General features: G+C 37.3%; 1 protein-coding gene across 1 annotated transcript in view; it reads left to right on the top strand.

Annotated features, from left to right (window-relative positions):
* SH2D4B (SH2 domain containing 4B) overlaps nt 1-17,037 on the top strand; it is a 66,059-nt gene extending 49,022 nt beyond the window's left edge. Inside the window, exons 8-9 of the mRNA XM_049809708.1 lie at nt 13,122-13,342; nt 16,715-17,037. Coding sequence (XP_049665665.1) covers nt 13,122-13,342; nt 16,715-16,807 — 314 coding nt within the window. The 3' untranslated portion in view covers nt 16,808-17,037. The remainder of the gene's footprint in view (nt 1-13,121; nt 13,343-16,714) is intronic.
* The last annotated feature ends 4,556 nt before the right edge of the window (nt 17,038-21,593 follow it).

Genomic DNA, 21,593 nt, shown 5'->3' with positions numbered 1-21,593 from the left:
TATTAAGAAGTTTGTTCACAGAAATTTGACATTTGCATAAAACTTATTAAGTATGGATGTATATGGAGAGATTTGGTTTTCAGTTTACCTACAAGCAGATTTTGAATATCTAATGGTCCTTACTCGTGTCAAAATCTTACTTCTCTGTTTCACAGTAGTAATTGTGAAGCTTGTTTGTTTTAGGTAGAATTGCAAATTAGTTGCCTTTATGGAAAGTAATTTAAGTATTTTTTCAATATTATTTCTGCTGAGGAGATGCATCATATAGAGAACTATTTATATCCATGGAAGTAGCAGTGACATCTGCTAGTCTAAAGCCAGTCCAGTTGTCTTCCTTTTTATACCACTAGCAGGATCATTGTTCTTCAGATGTTCTTAAAATGTGCTTTCATTCAGTACATCTCATTTATTTTTTTTATGTTTTATTCTAAATAGGATTAGGGTATATTTCTGTTTGCCTGAAGCTGTAATCTATATTTCTGGTTGCTTTATTGCATCCAAATAAAATATGTCAAGCCACTAATAAAGACAGTAAGTTCAGTTTCTAAGTCCATATTTGAAGTGTTGAGCTTTATCTTAGTTCACCAAGATTGTGAAAAAGTTGTGAAGATATTTTTAAACTTACTTTGTTTTTATAGTGAAGAAATTATACTACTTTTATATGGGACATACTGATGAGCTTTATGTCAGTTTGGAGAAGGAAAGAATGCCTGAGAATGACTCCTTTTTTTTTTTTTTCAAGGGGTGAGCTTGAGAAAGCAGCACTGCTGATTTTCTCTGAATTTTAACCATTAAAAATTGCAGGCTTTTTATAGTTTAGCTCATGACTGAATGCGCTGGTTTTCCCTTCTGGGTTTTTTGTATGGTTCTTGGAGAAGCTCTGATAAAGGCAGGAGTACCCATAAAATGTGGTGATATAGATAGGGCTGCTTTGCTTTTGTTTGTCTTTTTATAGCCAATCTCTGCATCCTGCAGCCTCCAGTGCAATTAACTTCTGGTTTAAAAATCTTGTTCATTTTGCTACTTCTCTCTTGGCTTGATGAAATTTGCCAGTAGCTTCCTATTATCTAAGTAATTTTTTCCTTTTCTTCTTTTAGTAAATCCAGTGGCTATGTTTCATGGGTATTTACAGCTATGGCAATAGTGGCAGAGGAAAACTGCACTAGGACTTAATGTTGGTATCTTACTTATACCATTTAATATGAAATCATAGCATATTACAATTCTCAGTAATTTATTACTGTTATTATTAGAAAGCTTTTTGGCAGCTGGTTGTCTCAGTCCAGTCTGTGTGGACAAGGGCCTGTTTTTTTTAATTTCTCTGTATTTTCTGTACTCAATTACATGATGGAAAAATGGGTATAATGGGTCACAAGACCGCCGCAGAATAAATGACTGCAAACATATGAGGCAAATGCAAATCAGACCCTAACTGTTCTGCCAGAATTTATGTTGATTTATTATATTGTTTATTCAGTATAATGTCATAGTCACAGCACTGAATGAAATCCCATGTTTTCCTCTAGAAGTGGCATATTCATGATAGAGCATGCAAATGGTGGGGTAGCCACAGTGGACTTTTTAATGAATGTGCATTATTGCTCTCTGTTCTATACATCCTTAAGTGTGGCCACGTTTTTAGAAGAGGGGCTGGTTACATGAAAGATCCAGTCTGCATTTGGAAACATAAATGATTGTTTGCCTGAGCATCCATGTATTCACAATTCAGAAGCACCAAAAATGTTTTACATATCGATACTGTAAGACTATAAGTGAAACCATATATAAATGGTTTTAGCATATTGTGGTTTTCTTATATCAAAATTATTTGGGGACAGAAAGAAACATCTTACTCCTTAAGAAACATCAATATATTAAGATGTGTAGTACAGAAGCAGAACCTGGTGCCAAAATAAATATATTGTATAATTTTTAGCGTTTAATTTTTTAAATAGTGCTTATGGAATTACATGTTTTATAAAGTATTCCACACTCCAGTCAATAATGCTTATTTCAGAGCTAGGAAAAATATGTATGAATACGCATGCTGTTTTAAAGGATTGCATAGTTTATCCTTCTAGGTAGAAGTTTTGTGCTTTACTTGTCTGTCTTGTTGAGATTAAACACCTGTTGATTTGCAAGTACAAGTATTTCTTCTGGCAGTGGTTTTCAAAGAAAATCTTGGTGGTTAAATGTACATATCTAGTTCAGTGACGGGAGAAGTGGCAAGCTGATAAAAATGTGATGAGACATGTTTTTTTCAAAAGTGCTCTCTGAGACTGACAGTAGTTTTAACACTTGTAGTTTTTCATACTCATCTTCCACTTGCAGAAAGTGGGAAATGGTAACATTTACACACAGTAAGTGAGCAGGTGTGTAGGGTTTTAAGTTCCAAACGCAGCTTTCATGGCAAATCAATAAACTTGCATTCAGTTCTGATTCCAATGCCTTCAGCATCTGCAGTGTTCAGCAACTGATGGTTTTAAATTGCAAATAATTTATACTTTTATACGAATATTTCTTCAAGCCTTTGATTCAAGAAGAATTCCCCCCAACCTCACAACCATTTCTCAGTTTCCGTGTGTTCAGAACTGTACCTCTCAACTCTCCTTCAGCAGCTATCCATCAGCCAGTAATGGACTCTTTGAAACCATGTCTCTGCAGGAATGTCATCCCAGCCAAGGCTATTTAGTAGTAGTGCTATTCCATGTGCTATTCTTGTCTTTGGTCCGTGTGTTCCCCCTGGATTGTCATCTAGCAGTGTTGCCTCAGAGTAGGTTGTACAAAGCCAGGAAGGGGCTACAAAGAGACTACCTTTAACTAATTCTTCTACTTTGCCATTTTACAGAAATCTAAAGCAAGCAAAAATGTCACTGTGGGCTTCATTTTGTTTTGTGCAATTGGTTTGGTAAAAGTTCAGTCTTCCATGTTTTTTCATGTCCATGCTGCCCTCAGAACTATTTAGAGGAACAAGGACTTACGATGGCTGGAGTTATGAGAACATAAATAGATCCCAGGAGGGCTTTTGCTCTCTCATCTTGTCCTCTCACAGATCAGGTTTCTCATCTTTTTCCTTGATTTAGATCTCATTTGCATACCAGAAGATTTTCTCTCTCATTTTCAAATTCAGCAAAATTTGAGGATTTAAATGAGAAGTAACAAGGTGAGTAATATAAACAAGTGAAGTGGATAAGAAGTGCTTGCAAATGATGCCCACAAGCTAGAACTTCCCTTTCTTTTTCCTCTGTTGCTTGCAAGACCAAGACCAAATGAATGCAAATATTTTGTCTGCCTGGAGAAAGGGTGGTGAATACTGGCCATTAACCTTCTAAAAATCTGCCATGCTTTTCATTTTTCACAGAAAACACAGTATCAGTGACTGCTGTACAAGAACAGATGTGTTTCTCTTTGCTGGACTAGGATCAGAGCTTAAATCAGCTTCTTTGCTCTACAGTGATTTTGTATTACACCACGGTACTATTTCTAGCCCTGTCAGGCTGCTCTAGTGAGGTATTTCTGTATGCTTTACTGATAAAGCAAATTTTAATGTTTCAGAAGATACACTAAGGTCTTAATATCTACTTTGCATGTGCCACATCGCACATCTATCACAAAAGCTTTTTGATAGAGGCTGTATAGTTGTCTATCTTCTTCACACATAACAGAAATAAAAATTCAATCCCATCTGTATTGTAAGGAGGTAAACACATCCTACAGGAATAATATTTGTAACAAAGTTCCCTATTTGGATTAGTGTACTGATATTTTCTTGAAGCATGCTTGTTTCTTATTTGGAGTTTGCAGACATCCTCATGAATATGCTTATTTTCCATGCTCTTTGCAGGAAATGTCATCTTATCTATAACAGCATCTAGGATGCTTATATAAGCTTGGAAGTATTTACTGTTTTTTTTTTTTTTAGAAAACCCCAAACCGACACTTTCTTATTTTCCAGTCATCCTATCAGAAAAGAAAATTCATCATTATCAAGAATATTTGTACTGTTTATGTAAGGCATCCTGTTTAGGTGTTTGGAACCTCCCTGTTGTTGATCTTTACTAGAACATAGAGGCTTCCAACTTTAGTCAGTGAAAATAATACAAAATTAAATATTCTTGCCCCTAAATTTCTGTCAATTTACTTATCATAGATACTAAACTACACACAGAGAATGTAGCTTGAGAAACCACTGAAAATGGTGTGGTTAACTGTTCCATTTTTATAAAAGAGCTTCTTTTCAGAAGCTGTTCAGGTGAGAAGAGAAAACTCACAAAAATTAAAGAGTAATAGCAGAGGTTTAATGTGGGGATTTCAGATCAGAAAGCCCATCTCTAAAGAAAAAATCAAGAAATATATATATGAGATAAAAGGTTAAAGGTCTTTTGTGCTACCTTTTCTCCTCTAATAGGTGACAACTAATAATGTACAAAGAGAAGAGAGAGTTTGAAATCTTTGTTTTCCTCCTGGCTAATGCATTCTATAGGCTTATCTGAAAGGAAGGAAAGAAAGAAACCAACACTATGCTTTGAGGAGACATTAACAGAAAAAAATTATAGCTCTATTATACCAGTGGTGTATTCAGACAAGTAATGCAAATGCATATCTTTAACTTGCTGCAATGCTTGTTAGTGAATATGGTGTAAATATTTTGACAGTGAATATAAAGGGGTTTACAGTATTTGATAGTTTGGGTATAGAATGAACTTTAAAGGAGACAATTAAGGGGTATATTTTCTGCAGAGTGCATAGAGAATTAACTGTGAGCCACACTGGCAACAATGGATGTAGTACATCTGATTTTCTGTAAACCTGAAGAAAAATACCCATTATAACTGCATTACATGTTTAGATAGGATTTTCAAAGATTCCCAGGGGAGTAAGGCACCCATTTCCTTCAGAACTGCAGTAGGTCTTTAACTGCTTTAAAGAATCTCAACCTTAGGGAATTAAGAAGGCTTCTGAGGTCTGAGTTTTCTTTATTCTAAGAACTGCTTTATCCTGACAGAACAGAAAGATGAGTCAATATTAGTTAAAAAAAAAAAAAAAAACAAACAAAAAAAGAGAAAAAAACCCAGCAAAACAGGTCTATATATTTTTACATATGATACTTTTCCTTCCTGTGTATAGAGGTTCAAGATAGTCCTATGTACCATGTAAGTCCTCAAGGAGAGCTTGTTTAGGGCATGGTGCATTATCAATATGCCTTATCCTTGCCTGAAGGGATCTTTTGCTATCAGAAAAACATTATTCCTCTGGACATTGCTTTTCTATACATGTCTGTAGGTAGCCCAGAGCATACTTTGCATACTGAGCAAGGCCCACTGGGGAGGTAGCTGAGATTCACTGAGGTGGTGTTTCCCAATTCTGCTTATATCTTAAATGTACCAGCATGGTTACAAAGGAGAGGAATGGTGAAGAATGGGTAATGGACTCCTGCTCACCTTTCAACAGCACAGATTTATCTCTATCTTAGGTATGTTACTGCATGCATTGATCCTGCGCTTGCGCAGAAGAAAAGGTGGTGAGTATGGAACAAAGCAAGGTTTCTCCAGAGGCTCCCTAACCACTGTCACTTCACTTTGCCTATGTAGCTGAGACAGGAGGCCAGCCCCGTACTGACCACAGAGTACTCGGATAACCTATCTGTAACATGGCCAGTGAATTTCAAATGTGTATTTTACCTGTTGATTTCTAAATACATCCCAGCTTCGCCTCCCATTGCAGTTCTATGCATACAAGAAGGTTTCAGTTTATTTGCTCACATTTTAGGTTTTGCTTTTTGTGACCTATTGCACACCTTTTCTCTATTATCAGCACGGAGGACTATAGCCCCTTGCTTGGTAACATTTATGGATACTGTGCTATTTACTAGGACTTAAATCAGATTGCCAACATGCAGCACAGCAGGAAATATCTGCATTCTTACCAGCTCTAAGTAGCAAAAGCATTTTGTAGGAACTCAGCACCCCATGGCTCTTGGGCTCTTGCCATGACACTTGTGGACAGGTTTTGAAAAAAGCCCCAAAAAACACCACACCACCAACAAAACAAACTAATCCCAAACCAGTTATTGTACTGGGTTTTTTTGGTTGGTTGGTTGTTTTTTGTCTTTTTTTTTTTTTTTTTTTTTTTTTTTTTTAAACCTGGCCATTTATTTTGATGCCTAAATGGGAACAGACCTCTTTTGAAGATCTAGTCCCATGTGAGTTTATCCTGCATTAACAGCAGATGGTGAATAACTTCAACAGCTTTGTTTCTATTACCGGCCGTCTTTGATTTACTCCCTTGCTTTGCTTTTCAGTCTTTATTGCTTCTGTTCTGAAATAACAGAGGCAGAGCTATTGTTATCTCTCAGCCATAGCTTTTCTCATACAATACTATTGATCTCTTTCACTATTTGTTTTGTTGCACTACCCCAAAAAGTATTGTGACTAAAAGGAAGGAGAAGAAGAGGATGAAACATTTTTAATAGAGTGGCACACTGTAAGATCCTATTGCTGCAAATATTTGTCCATGTATTTAATTGTGCATGCTACTCCTGCTGTAAATGCCGGAGAAATTACAAGGTATGACCTAAATATATACGTTATCCTTTGGCTATTTCAGTTGCAGATCAGTCCATAAACCACCATAACTGGTAACAGTGCTCTTTAAATTATATGTGACGTCGGTAGTCTCAAGGATAACATACACTATTCAGTCTAGACATCATAGTTTTGTAGATTAATAGTGTCCTTCCCAATGAACAACCATAAGTATGTTCAGTCAGCTTAAGAGTCCACATATAGACTTGCACCTGTGGGAGAGAATTGAAAAAGTCAACCTGAGGAAACTATTGCTTTGAGTGATGTAAAGACTGCTTTTCCCTGAGAGCATAAACTATAGCTGCTCTAGTTCTTGCACTGCAGGGAAGCAATCACTTCATCTTCCCTGCTTTTATGCTTTTGATCTTTCTGAGTGGTTGAAGGAGCTGGATTTTTCACTTTCTCTTAGACCAGAGCTGGTTGCTAGTGTCATGCATTCGAACATTTGTTTCAAGCCTTTACTGTCCCACCTTATTATGGCATCTAAAAAAGGTCAGATTTATTCTAAACCTTAGTCCCCCAGCTTGAGTTTGCATCTTAGCTTGCATTTGTTCCTCGTGTGTAACTTCCTTTGCTGTGGGCTCTGTAATCTATGACCGCCTCCATTAGGTTCATAGACTAGTGTTCTAATAAGCTGTTCTTGCACTTCCTGACGGTGGTTTATGTTAATGCTGGCATGCTAACACAGGCTGTCAGTTCTTCCTAAGCCACACTGGCTGCACTTGGATTAATCCCTTCTGAATTTCTGTTTACTTTTCTGATTATTTCCTTCAAAACTGATTACCTTTATTCATATTTTGGTCCCAAGTAGGTTGGGTCTTTACTTCCAACTACATGATTTTTATTATTATAATGATGTAGGCAGAAAAAACTATGATGTATTTTCCTCTCTTCAAACTGGAACTTTTCTGTTTTGATTAAAAATACCCAAGACCCTAAAATCTGTTCTATGCAAATTTATTTTTAGGCTTTTATAGTGATTTGTTCTGAAATTTCTGTCGGTTTTTTTGCAAGGCGAGGTGCAATCCAGCTTTTGACTCTCAAATTAAGTCTCAGAGGAAGAAATTTATTTGGAAGTTTTTGGAAAATTCGCTTATTTATTTCCCTTTGGGAAACATTTTATTCCAAATGGTATAGTTACAATAATGTCTGTCTAGTTCATTTTTTGAGTTCCAGAAAATGGAAGGGATTGGCTGGTGCTTTGCAAACTGATCCTTCTAACCCTTGTGCCCTTTTATCACTATCTTTCAAATTACTGTTTAGATCTGCCTGTATAATTAGAAAAATAAAGTCCTTTACATTATTTGGGAGTTACCTGCTAATTCCTCATAATTCTGTGTGTTTACTCATTTATTTATTGTTTACACTTGCTCTAGGTGTAATGAGTCTGTATGACCTTAACATGTGAATTATTCATGTAATGATTGCCAGGAGTATTTGTATTCATATGAGCTTTGATCTAATCCCATTGAAAACAAAGGAGATACTGGTATTGGCTTCTCTGTGTTTTGGATCCTGCTCTAATTTTGATTGGTAACCTAAATCACACACTTCTGTGGATAGATGTCTTAAGTTGTATAAGCAGGATGAGTCTCTTTCCTCTTCATTGATTACTTGTGAATATTTGTAATTGTTCAACAAATCAATTTTGCATGAAATAGAAGGCTTTTCATAATGGTCATGAAAGCACTGTTGGCATGAATGGTCTCATTAATATTTATTCATGCCAGTATTTGTGATGCTTCTGCTCTGTGAGTAAAACCTCATGCACTAGAGTGTTTGAGATTAAGCTAATGAAAAAATATGAAAAGAGAGAACATCAGCTAAGCAAATAGCTTCTATTGCAGAAGGGTAAATGAATGCTTCTGGGCTGTGTTTGTACCTGCTGTCCCTCTAATCTTAGTCGACCTCTCAGCATATATAAATGCACATATGCATATTAAAAATATCTTGATCATTAAAGGCCAAATTATCTTAATATATTGACATTGTTATTACACGTGGTACATTAGACCACTGGTAGATTACAACAATGGACATGATGTAACTTTATCTGTATAATCAAAAAACCTAATTTTAGTCTTCTAGTATATAGTCTTGCCTTGTTGGCAAAGTTTATCAGCTTTTCTAGTTTGGATTCATGTTTGTTATGGCATTCTCTTAGCAAATATTTATGTATTTCATCTCCTGAGTTTCACTCAAGGATGTATGTAGGATAATGCTGAGAGAAGAGTGGGAAGCTGAAGTGTCATTGCATAATATTTCAGAATAGCATTTTCTGCTATTGAGGCTGCCGTAAACTTGGAAGGCAGCATCAAGATTTCTTAGCTGTTACCACTAAATTCATAATGGACTCTCCAGTTCCCACGTGAGCTTAATATACTCTAAATGTTAGGTGTTCTTTTTCCTTTTTGGAAGATTGGTGGCAGTAAAAAGAACATAATTACAATAAAAATGTTAAGACTTGCCTATCATCTACAAATTTTCATTACAGGCACTGTATTTAAAAATGAAGCTGTTAATTAGGAACATGTCAGTTGGTGATGAATGTCCTATAATTTGAAATAACTGTCATCCAAAACGTTATTCTCTTGCTAAGAATCAAAAATGTTAATATGTATAAGCATTGCAAAACTAGAATGTTTAAGGTGGACAGGTAGATATATGTAACATGATAGATGCATGAAGTGAATCTGGGGTGCAGGGGGCTAAAACTCAAGCCAGCTGATAGGGTTTCCCTGCTTTCAAGAGGAGTTAGTTATACCTTTGATCCTCTCCCAGTCAGAACCCTACTGCTCTTTTACAGTTTGTTATGGACAGCAGCAGTTTGTATACTCTGAGAGAAATTATTTGGCACAACAGGTAAAAGATGTAAGTGAGTTTCAGTGGGGTAGCTAATAGCTGTCCAAATACACTATTGTGTATTTGGCCACACAACGAGTTAAATGATACTGACGATAGATTAATTGTGAGGCATTTATTTAAATGACTGATTTGCAAACTTGAGCTTACGTGAAAGGATTACTGCTTTTGACACAGCGTTGGTTTACAGCAAGTGAAGTCGTTGCCTTTTTTATTGGTAAGAGATTAGCGAGAATTAGAGAGAGGCAAAAATTGGCTTTCAAAGCATCGGTGGTTTCTCTTCCAGATAGTATTTCCAATTAATATCCTAACTAGCACAAGTAAGAGCATCAGTGATTCTAAATGTCTTACCAGAGCCTTGGGAAAACAAAGTTTCTTGACTTCAGTTTGAACAATTTTAAATGTTCATGTAGGGGTTTCACAGATGTTGTGTACTTCTCTACAGCTGTCTCAGGAGCAAGCAGTGCCACTCTTTTTCTAGTTGTCTTGAGAACAGTATAATGTTTTTTAAAGGGTGGAGGGAGACTTTCATTGCTGCAAACACCACCCACTGAAGAACTGAACCAGAGAAAAATAAAATAACTGGGAGGCAGAGACAGGGAGGAGGTGGTGGGGAGAGATGGTTTCTCATGAGCTGTTAACAGAATCAGGAGAGAAAAAAGGAAGAAAGCAGCTGGCTGATAATTTATTACACCATCTTTAACAGAAAAGAGAATGAAAGCAAAAAAGAACTTGGCCGTGAGCAATGTAGCATTTCTCACCTACTCAATGTTATAAAGCGCCCAGAACAAAAATAAGGTCTGGCAAAGAAGATAACATCATGTGGAAGCCTGCAGTGTTTTAGCTCTACTGGTGGGAGTTGAGAGCAGGTGAACAGATTGTTTAGCATTAAACTAATCGATGTTAAATGAATTTCATATTATATGCCTGATAGTGATGGTCATTGAAATCTTAGACATACCCTAAGAATAATGTTCACCATATAATACAAATCCTCTTTTTTTACAACTCTTTTTTTTTTTACAACCCCTCTATTTTTATAGGTGCTAAACAGTCTAGGCCACCTCATTCCCTAGCAGGCCTGCATAACAGTTCTGACACTGCTTAGAGAAGGGGTAGTTGTAACAGCACCCAGTTCCTATCCCAAAAGTTACCAGCATGGTTTCAATCTAGAATTACAGTATAAATATTGATTGTTAGAATTAATATAGTATTTGCTGGTGATGGAACTGTTTACCCCTTCCTCTATTACTGAATGCTGTGAGCTTGTTAGTGTGGCTCATGTACATGTATTTCTAGCAGAGATTTGTCAAGGAAGTTGGCATCATAATCACTAATAAAAGCTTCCATTGTATGTTAGGGCAATTTGAGAGAAGACTGAATTAACAAATAGTGTGATTTCAGAATCAATTTTTGTGTAATTCTTGGCACGTGGCACCTGGTATTGGGATCTAGTGATACATCTTCACATAATATGATGTATCATATGGATTCATGTTAGTAATATCTTTTCATTTGATCAGAGTTCAAAATTTTTTAATGATTCATCTTGGAATACTTCCAATAAAACTGTTTTTAGTTTTGCAAAGTGCAGAAATTGACACTGTTGACTGAGCAGTTGCATGCTGTTTCTAAACAAATGAATATATTTCCATGCTTACTGCCTGTTTTGCATGTCTGGTGCAAAGATGATGCAATATCCTCCAGAAAAGAGAACTGTACATCATTCAGCAGAGTAGATATGTGTATGTTTCTCCTCAGTACTGAGGATATTTCAGTAGAGATCTCTGAGCCCCACTGAGATTGAGCCCTTGTCGTGTTCATCATTGCACCAAGTAAAACTGTAAAAGAAATTCATTGTCTCAAAGTAGAAAAAAAATGAGAAAAGGAGATGCTTTTCTATCTTTCCTAAAATCACCCAGTGCTTGCTTTTAGGACCCAGATCTACTCAGTCCCTTCCTACGTCTCCCAGAGGCATGATTTTCCTTGTGGGCTGGTTTAATTAAAGCATCCCAAACTTTGGTCTTTCAGGTAGGTCCTTCTTTGTATGAACTGGTAATCCTTGGGCTATGATTATTATTACACTAAAACAATGTGGCTTTTCAGCACTCGGACTCCATGGAATTCTCAGTAGGACACATGTAGGATTCTACGATGACAAGCAGTTCCATTAAATATTACATGTATTGTTTTGAGTAAGTTTAGTTTTACAGAGAGTAACTTTGGAACATGTACATATTTATTGACATTTGTGCCGTGTTCACATTCAGGATGGCCTAATTCAACATCTGTTCCTAATTGAAGTGAGCATCTGGTATTTCACAGATAATTATGAGACATGAGCTTACTGTCCTCTAGGCCCAGGCTCTCTAGATGGTGGTAAGACCTGGTTCAGTGCTGGGTGCAATTCTGATCACACCTTTTATGTGGTGTGTGATCAGATTAGGGTTTATCTGTTATACCCTGTTTGTAAGCAGAAGTACCACAACCTGTTGTGTCCTAGGATCAGAAAGAAAAAGAAAGTTGAAGATTTTTCCAACACAGAAGAATAAAATGGGAAGTTCTTGAAAGCTCTACTCCTGTTAAACTTTTACCACTGCTTATTCTGAAAATCTGAATTTGTGATCCTTCTTTTGCCCTGACAAATACATTTGTCATGCAGCAAAGGAATGAATTCACCTATAAAACAACTGCTTTGTGACCAGGATATAGGGGAGAGTTTGTTCCCTGATTGAGTTTGTCCAGGGAGGTAAGTTGCCTCACAGAAAAAATGACCACAGGATGATAATTATGTACTGCAAAAGCCCCAACTAATTTTGTAATCTCTTGTCCCAGAGCAAGGTGCATAACTCATTATTGTTCATTATGAATTGTAAAGACGAGCTCACTTCTGATAAACAAATACAATATTTGATCTTTTCTTTGTGTTGGTACTCTGGTTAGCTCATGACTCCAGTTTTTAACTAGAGGAGACTATTACTCTGATGTTAAGCCTGAAAGGTCCCAGAAGGAAAGGACTATGATCTTTGTTTCTTGTTTTTCTCTGTGACAATGTTCCCTAGAAATTCAAGCCTGTGAATAAGTAATCTAACATACCCATCTCTGTTAGCAGCTCTGTTAGCTGCAGGTTTTGTTTTCTTTGTGCTCCAATTTATCTATATGCATCTATGGCTGTGTGTGTATGAATGTACAAATGCAGGCAAATGCTTTTTCTCCTGGAGCTTTCTTTATGTTCCTTCTTTAGGACCTATAAAACAGTTGTAAGGCAACACAATCAGAAATGCTGCAATACAATTGCAAATATCGGCAATGTATTGCAAATTCAAATTGCGATGCCAAACCATGCTAGTCTACTAAATGATCACTTGTACAGAATTCTCTGGTCCGATAGGCCAGTTGTGTTTGGTCACTTTCTTTGAAAAAGCAGTAATGATGGGAAAAAGCAATTTGTAATCAGATAAAAAGCATATCCCACCAGACTCCATCAAAACTCTTACAGCTATCCTTCAGAAGCAAATAGCATAAATGTTGTCTCCATAGCTCTAACTCCTCCTATAAACATTTCAATCTTGACAAGTTACGCCATTTTAATTTCACTTCTGCTCTGTATTTGTTGCCTTTGATTTACTGTGGCAGACCCATTATCTGCATAACCATAGTTTTTTTTCTTGCCAGGTATTATCAGCCGCCAGGAGGCAGAAGAGTTGTTGATGAATAAATCTGAAGGAACCTTCCTGGTGCGAGTCAGTGAGAAAATCTGGGGCTATGCGTTGTCTTATCGCCAGCAAAGTGGATTCAAACACTTCCTGGTTGATGCTTCAGGGGATTTCTACAGCTTCTTGGGGGTAGATCCAAACCGACATGCAACACTGACAGATCTTATTGATTTTCACAAGGTAACACTTGCTAGGTAGAGATCAATAACTGAGTGGAATGCATTAATAATTTAAAGAGAAACTGTGTAATTTGAAACCACAGTGGAAAGTAGTAGTAACCATAGTGGGGAACAGAATATATGCATATATTTTACACTAAGCCTAGCTGTAACATTTATAGTTTGTGTCTTTTGTTGCAGTGAATCAGAAGGCTTTTCCCCTTCTTTCAAATGCTTCGGCATGTATTTGTGTCCCCTTCTAAGCAGATTCTTATGCAATGCTTGCTCTTCTGGGCTAAAAATAGACTGAGCTAACACTTTTTGAGCTTCTTTGCTGTGCAAAATTGAATTGGAAATGCCATAGAAAGGTCTTACAATGAAACTTCAGCATTTTTCAACCTTTGATGTGAGGGTTGTAACTTGCAAAAGCAAAAGAGTGGGGCCCTGCAGTAAAGAAGGGAACATTGAGGGGTTCTCTTTTAGGGATGTGCTGAGCGTCATTCCTTATTGTCCAAAACAATGCTACAAGACTGATTTACTATTCATCTTTGACTTTAGATGGGTTTGAATTACTTTGCCTCTAACTTGTGTTTCTTCTTGCCAGACTATGACTAAGCAGTAGCACTGTTTCTGATAGCATAGGTTGTTTTCATCATCTTGCATCTCTTCCCCATCTTCACCAGTTTTAATTCTGCTTTTTTCTTAGCTACCCTTACAATTTCTCTTCATCCTCTCTTTTCTAGTTCCCTTTCCTTTTTTTATCCTTTTCTCACTCTTGTCTCAGATGAATTCTATTAATTTTTTGCTCCTCCTCTTCTTCACAGCTTTTAATTTTTTCAGTATTCAGTCTCACAAACACTATGCAGACATTAGTTTTTCTTCTAATTTCCCTTTTCTTTTAAATCTTTCTTTTATTTCAGCTAGTTTGCAACATCTCTTCAATGTTGCCTTAGTGTCCCCACAGAGATCCCTATGACGTTATATTTCCACAAATTACATTTCCACGTGGGAGGATAGTAGGTGTCACGTTTGACCAAAAAAACCTTCCTCCCCTAATTTGGTGAAATTCTCTCTGAGTGGCCACCTTGGAAGCCAACCACCCCCCACACCTTTCTTCCTCTATCACAGTTTTTATTGCTGAGCATGACATATAGTACAGAATATCCTTTTGGCCAGTTTGGGTCAACCAGCTGGGCTGTGTACCCTCCCAACTTCTCGCTTATTCCCAGCCTACTCACTGCCAGCAGGGCCTGAGTGGGAAAAAGAGAAAGCCTTGATGCTGTGCAAGCACTGATCAGCAATAGCCAAAGCATTAGTGTGTTATCAACACTAGTTTAGCCACAAATTTGAAACACACCACTATACAGACTGCTGTGAAGAAAGTTAACTCTATCCCAGGCAGACCCAGTACAACTGGAAAGAGCCTAACCAGGGCCTTGTCAGGGAAAGAAAGGCACACATGCAACACCTCAAATGCAGATTATCAGGCATTGGATGTAGGAGCTCTGGCTGAAGTAGTATCCCCTGTGCTCCTGGAGAGAGGTGATGGTGACAACCAAATCCAACCATCTCTGTTCCAGCTATGTTCTGATATTTTCATCCCAGCTCATCCTAGGCAATCACTGTGCTAGAAACACATCTATTTACAGGCAGCATCAGGGCACTTGTCAGAAGCAGAATGTCTTTTAGTTCCTGACATTTTTTTAAAGAAAAAGAAGTTTTCTTAGGTGTCCCCTGATAACAGTTAATAGCTCCCCCTGTAGTAAGACTATCGGAGAAACAGGTTCCCCTTTAATGTCACCACACAATTATCTTTTAACTCTCTAGCTTAATAGCTATATTAAAACTATTCTCTTTGGCAATCACTTCAGGAGGCATCTTATCCTGTCTCTCACATGGTTTTCTTTGAAGCTTTTCTGCCTGCCCTTTCTGGTGAAGTCCATTGTCAAGTGTCCCAAAGCCTTCTGGTAACCAACTATGCAGTCTTTATGTAAATGGTTGCGCTACAGGCACACTGTCTCTTGCAGCTATTGCTATATTGTTTGGAAAAGTTGCTGCTTCCTCAGCACTATTTTTGGCAAGGGTATGCTTCCCCACCCCAAAAATTGCATGGACTGCTCTTTGAGGGTCCTTTTCACTTTCAGTCAAAATCAGCAGGGCTGGCATAACTGGCATAACTACTTTTTTAGTTGCTTAGACTTATTCATCTAAAACTGCATCATTTTAATTTAAAAAAAATGAAGAAGTCACTCAAGCAACTCAGCTGACAGATAAAAGGGGCCGGTAACCATTAGCTGGAAGAGCAAACTTCTTACAGAAGAGGGTGTGAGTGTGCATTTTCTCTTATTACTATTTGCATTTAAATACTGTGTGGAAAGCAGCAATAACATATCCAAGAGCATTGCTAAATCTTTTTATTTACTTCCTCATAACCTTTGTGAAAGCATTTAATTTAAGTAGTAACTTTCTGAACTTATTCTCAGTCTGATGCACTGATTGGGAAGGGACCATGACAGGGAGACTGCGTGTGTCCTGAGGAAATTAGGCACCAAATTTCCATTGAATTTCAATAGAAATTAGGTAAGTTTTGAAAATGTTAGGCCCATATATGATCCATAACTTGGATCTAAACTTTCAGATGAAGGATTGCTATTTTAGTCAATATAATTCTGGATTCTGGCTCATTTTGGTGCATTTATAAATCTTAAAGTTCTACAAAAATAAAAATGAACTATCGTTAGTCTAAGATTAAGTGCAAAGACCAAGTTCTCTACTTTTCCAGTAAGTTTTTTTGTATTCATCTTGGTAATCAATTACTGGAATGACAGACATGGCATGTGGGTATTTAATTAATGAGAATAGGTGCTATTTGTAAAGACTGTCTTTACCCTAGCAACGTTAATATCTTTCACCTCTCTGTGATCAGTCAGAAAGCTGTTACTGTTGTGTGTGAGCACTCAACATTGAGGTCTTGTTCAGTCTGCCTGGGGCAGCTTCTTTCAACCCAATGACTATGGAAGTAGAATAGTAGGACTGGCATATGTCTGTTAAATTAACCCTTCAGAACATCCTTTATAGGCATCTGTAGCTGTTTTTTAAGTAGCGTAGCAACTTACAGGTAGTACAAATCACCACCTTTTTTGTACACCAGATGTTTGATTTCACTGTTTGATACTAGCACAAGTTACTACTGGCATAAGTATGAGATAAAGCATGAAGAAAATGAATGGTTGATAGGATCCCTTTGCTGGTCTGTATTTATTTTATCAAAGGTTTATTTGTAATTGGTTACCAGTTACAGTGGAGTGATGGTCTTTATTGCTATCAGCTGCTTTTCTTAGAAGCTCAGGAAAGGCTTAGACCTTTGATATTTTAATTGGTTTTATCTTTCTAGGAAGAAATCATCACATCCTCAGGTGGGGAGCTACTAATGGAGCCATGTGGACAGCAGAAGAATCCACCAGACTACAGCCCTTTATTTGAATAACTGACCCAGGACTAACAAGAATGCATTCTGGATAGCTGTAGTAATAGATAGCTACAAGAGTAAACACTGAAGAGTAGTTAACAAACTTCCAAAGCCACTGGTCTTGTGGCCAAAAAGTATTCTCATTAGAAGGCCTAAAATATTTCTGTTTTGCATCTGAATTATCATCATTATTCATATTGCTAACATATTAAAGATGAGAAACTACTGGCAAATTACAAATGAGGACTATTCCCAGGAATTTTTCAAGGGATTGTGGCCAATTGCACTGAACACTAAGTTGCTCGCTTTATTTTCTTAATGTCTGAGATTGAAAATGCAAAAAGCCTCAAGAAGTATGGGCAGGAACTATTCATAGATTATTGTACGACGTACCAATATTGGTGAACATATTCTTTTTTCCAAAGCAAGGTTTGTCAGTTTCTGTTGACAATCTCGTTACTCAGTGGTGCACTTTTGATAACCAGAGGAGCAGTCTTAAAACATCCTTTTGCAGTTTGTGATTGCTGAAATGGTTAGGTGTAGCTGGAAACTTGCCATTGTGCTTTGGAATTCAGGCCTACAAAGTTCACCACAGCAGAGACAGAATGAGGTCATTCATATTTTATTTACAATTTCATGCAGTCCCACTGCCTTGGAAATAATTTTACTCCTGTGCAGAAAGTGGTCAGTTTATTCAAAACTAGTTATTCTAATGAAAGCACTTTGACTTGCAATAACAACAACTCTCACTGGCCTTGTCATGTTTTCTGCTTTCTGATGTGCAAGATACGTGCTGGAGATTTCTAGTTTTACTTTGCTATGGGACCAGGTATTTTCCTTAGCTGAGCTATGGGTGAAGTTGGGGTTGGTATATTTATCCACAGAAAAGGTACAACTAATTATATGATCATCATACTATTTCATGTTTAAAAAAAGATGCACACAATGTGTTCTTGATCCATTTGTTATATATAACATGAAAATAGACCTGTAGCCTAGATCTATGGAGCAGTTGGCTTAATGTTTGGACTATAAAAAAAATATCTCATCACAGTAGTTAATTTGCCCTCCTGAAATTTGTGTCTTAGCAGTCCTTGCGCTCTGGGCTGTCACACGGTATAGATGTAGTCTTGTGTTGTTTCACTGGTAAGCTGGATACTACTGAGGCAGCCAGTTCAGGAAATGGAGTGAAATGAGTTGGAGAACTGTTACTATTACCTTCCTGTGCTCCTTGCTCTATTCCCGTGAATGGCCAGATAGAAACTGCTGGGTATAGAAGTGTTGTTTTCAGCTCCAAACATTCATTCTGCAGGGCAATATTTCAAATAACCCGGTTGTGACAGTTTTATATGCAACTGATTTTTTTCAAGAGTGAAGTGGGACATGAGGGAAGTAGCTGCATACCTATTGGTTAGCCTGATAGTCATGCCTTTAATAGGCAGTTTCTCAGTACTTTTTCTTATGTGATATGTATTTTGAGATGTAAAGTGGACTGATCTGTATGTGTTACTATACATCCATGGTGAATTTTTTCCTGGAAATCTCTGAACGCATAGGGAAGGCACACTGAGTATATTTCTATATGCTTTGGGCAGTCTCTCAATTCCTATGTGGTTCTCTTCCAAATCCCAGTGTAGACTTCCCTCCCAACCCCCATGTAAATCCAGCTCTCCTCAAATAGTCATTTCTATTGACTCACTATTACTTTCTGTACTTTGTCTGACCTAGATGGTAAGCTTATCTAGGAAAGAAACTTGTCTTGTCCAAGCTTATAAAGCACACTATACATTTAAGGTGCTACAATAACAATAAATACCTGTGGTTATAATAGCAACAATTTTTTAATAATTAATTCTACAGTTAGCCCATATTAAAGTACAGATTTTTGCACACAAACTTTGGGGAAATTTTCTTTTGTTAACATTGCTTTTTGTGTGATTTAATCCATCAATGTTTGTGACCCTTGAAAAGAAAGTTCTAGTGAACTTTCCACAGAGACTTAGCTGGACAGTTTCTGTATTAAACACTTGGGACACTGGCTCAGGAGCTTTTAAATAGTTACTGTTAGCACCTCATAACAAAGAAAATCAGGACACAGCAAATAAGCAATGCTTACTAGCTGGAGCAGCTGTTCTTAGTGCACAGTGGTCAGATAAGATGACAGCTGGGCTTTTCACAGCAAGTAGGCTTACAGAGATAGGACGTCTTTAGCTATGTGTCTGATACCCTGAGAAACAAAGTGGCTTGGCAGCTAGAAAAAAGGGTCAAGATACACAAGTGGTCTTGGAATTTTGTTGAAGTGTAGTCCTTTGCAGGTCACCAGGGGCTGGATTCTCAAAATGAAATACAGCTCTGCAATTCTGAACATAGTAACACTTATGTAGGCCTCTAGTGGTATCTGTAGTCTCCATTAAATTAAAAGCCTGGTATGTGTGATCCGGGATCAGACTATACCTTGTACAGTTATATACAGACATTGAATCCATCTACCAGAATGCGGTAATTCACTGTGCTTCAAATATGGAGTCTGTAAAATAATCACAAAGTTGTTTTTTTCCAATAGAACATTCAATAGTGCAATTTACCTCCCCCAAAGAGTTCCAGTATCTACTAGCTGCTTTGTCTGGGAAACTAGCTCTGCACTTGCTGCCTCTACATAGACATCTCAAGAACCACCTCAGCCTCAGGTTATTCACAGCTGCACATGTTCCATCACAGAACACCTGGACCCCTACTTTAAAGGAGAATGGAAAGGGACCTTTTAAAGTTAAAAAATGTAGGTATCCACAGACTTACCTCTGAGGCCAGAGAGCAGCAGCTGGGTGCATGGGACTGAGGGTCCAAAGGTGGTACTGAGTAATTAAGGTGGTATTTAAACACCTAGACATCTTTTGCCTTTATGAACTGTAAACAAACAACCAAAAGGCATAAAATGCTGCCTTCTCTTTGGAAAAGGTGCTAGGCATGCTAGAAAAGAAGGCATGCAATTTCCAAAGTTTTTGGAAGATAACTTAACCCATTGTACACAATATTGGGAATGTTTATGGACAGAATATTGAAGAACTTGATCCATAAGGAATTCACATTCAGAGACTGATAATAACGCAGCCATTTATTTCTAGTGACACACTTCCTAGTAACTCCTTGCATTTTCTTTAGCTGATAAGAAGGCTTTGAAATATTAGCTCTTTAGCTTATGTGTCCTCTTGTGATGTAATTAACATCAGAAGAGCATCATCATTTTCACTTTGGAGCACATTTCCTATTTTTAATTTTCTAAATTTTTCTGTCTGAATTCCATCCATTTCTCATTCTAGGTTTTACCTGGCTTTAAAATAAATCCCTTGTAAGTTCCCCTGCAAATGAAATTACTTGGAAAACTGCAACTTATCTGAGAGTTTTATTATGCTAATAAATGTCAGAATTCTCAAGTAAAGGAATTGTTTTTTTTTTTTTTTTCCCATAGCCCCACAGAAATAATGAAAAATAGCCAGCCAATTCATAGAATTACCAGGAAAGAAAAACTCAGCAATACATAACCAGAAGCAGCAGCAATAAAATACAGTGCAACTTAACTGAAGATAAATTTTGACTGAAATAAAAGGAGATCATAGCAAGCAGAAATTAAGAAGAACAGAAGCTTTCCTTGGTAGAGATGTGCAGCTGCTGCAAATACACTTGAGGGCTGTGAGTGAAGTACAAGTGCGGAGATGTTTTCTAAGCTAACAAATGCTTCTTGTTGCCTTCCAGAAAATAAGTGGACTATGAAAAGGTAGCCAGTTAGCAGGACAGAATAGAAGGGAAAGCAGTGATGGAGTAAATATGGAAAATTAAGAAAATAAGAAAGGGGGAAATGTGCTTATCCCATTGTTTTGAAAGCATTTTGGACTTTTTTTACTCTGGGAGGAGGACTGGGCACTGCTACCTCCCTTTTGCTCTGCAAGTCTTCAAGATTTCAGCTTTGAGCTAAACCTACCTTGGAGCTAGATTTTACATCCTCAGTCTGTAAGAGTCGGGCTGGTCCATACTGCAGCCTCGACTGTTGCATCTGCTTCACAGTGTCTGCCTCTAGATTTAGTGCTGTCTGAAGCTGTTCATCACTGTGTACAAAATCTTTTTAGTGCTGCAGTTACATTGTCTGGAAGGGCTAGCTTTATTCTATTACACAGCGACCTTCAAGTCTTGCTTTCTGGTCTGTTTTTCTAGTGGTAGCTACTGTTGAGTCATAAGAGGTGCATGTTATGGATTTTCATTATAACATTTCCTGTCAATGTATCTTGTCAATGAGGCCACTGGGAATACAGTGAGAGACATATTATGGTAATTCTGTTCCATAAGGAAAAATGCTACAGCAATAAGGAAAACTTTTAAACTTCTAAATGAATTGAACTTTTCTTCATATCTGTTTCACAGCAATAAAATATGGCACAAAAGGTCCCAAGCTTGTTTGCACGTATCTTTGAAAAAGCAGCTCTTGATTTATTCTTGCTGGATCCACAGATGCATCCGTTCTTTCTAATTTTGTTTTAATCTGTTATTGTACATAGACATCTCCAATTTAATACTGCTCTCCTTAAAAGAGAACAAAAACCAGGCAAAGAAATTGACAGCAATCGCGGATGAGATTTTCAAAGCCACTCTATTACCTCTTATGATTACTGTAATGAAATAATTACGTAGTATGAGTATTTAGATATTAGTTTTATAAAAGAATATTCCAGGGCAAGTATTAAGTACTAAATCCCTATTGTACTGAACAAGTACTGAGCAAAAGAAGATAGCTCCTGCCTCAAGAAAGAGATAC

Source organism: Accipiter gentilis, chromosome 9 (assembly GCF_929443795.1).
Source record: "Accipiter gentilis chromosome 9, bAccGen1.1, whole genome shotgun sequence".
NCBI lineage: Eukaryota > Metazoa > Chordata > Aves > Accipitriformes > Accipitridae > Astur > Astur gentilis.
Note: the sequence above shows the minus strand (reverse complement) of the source record. Positions and strands in the feature narration are given on the sequence as shown.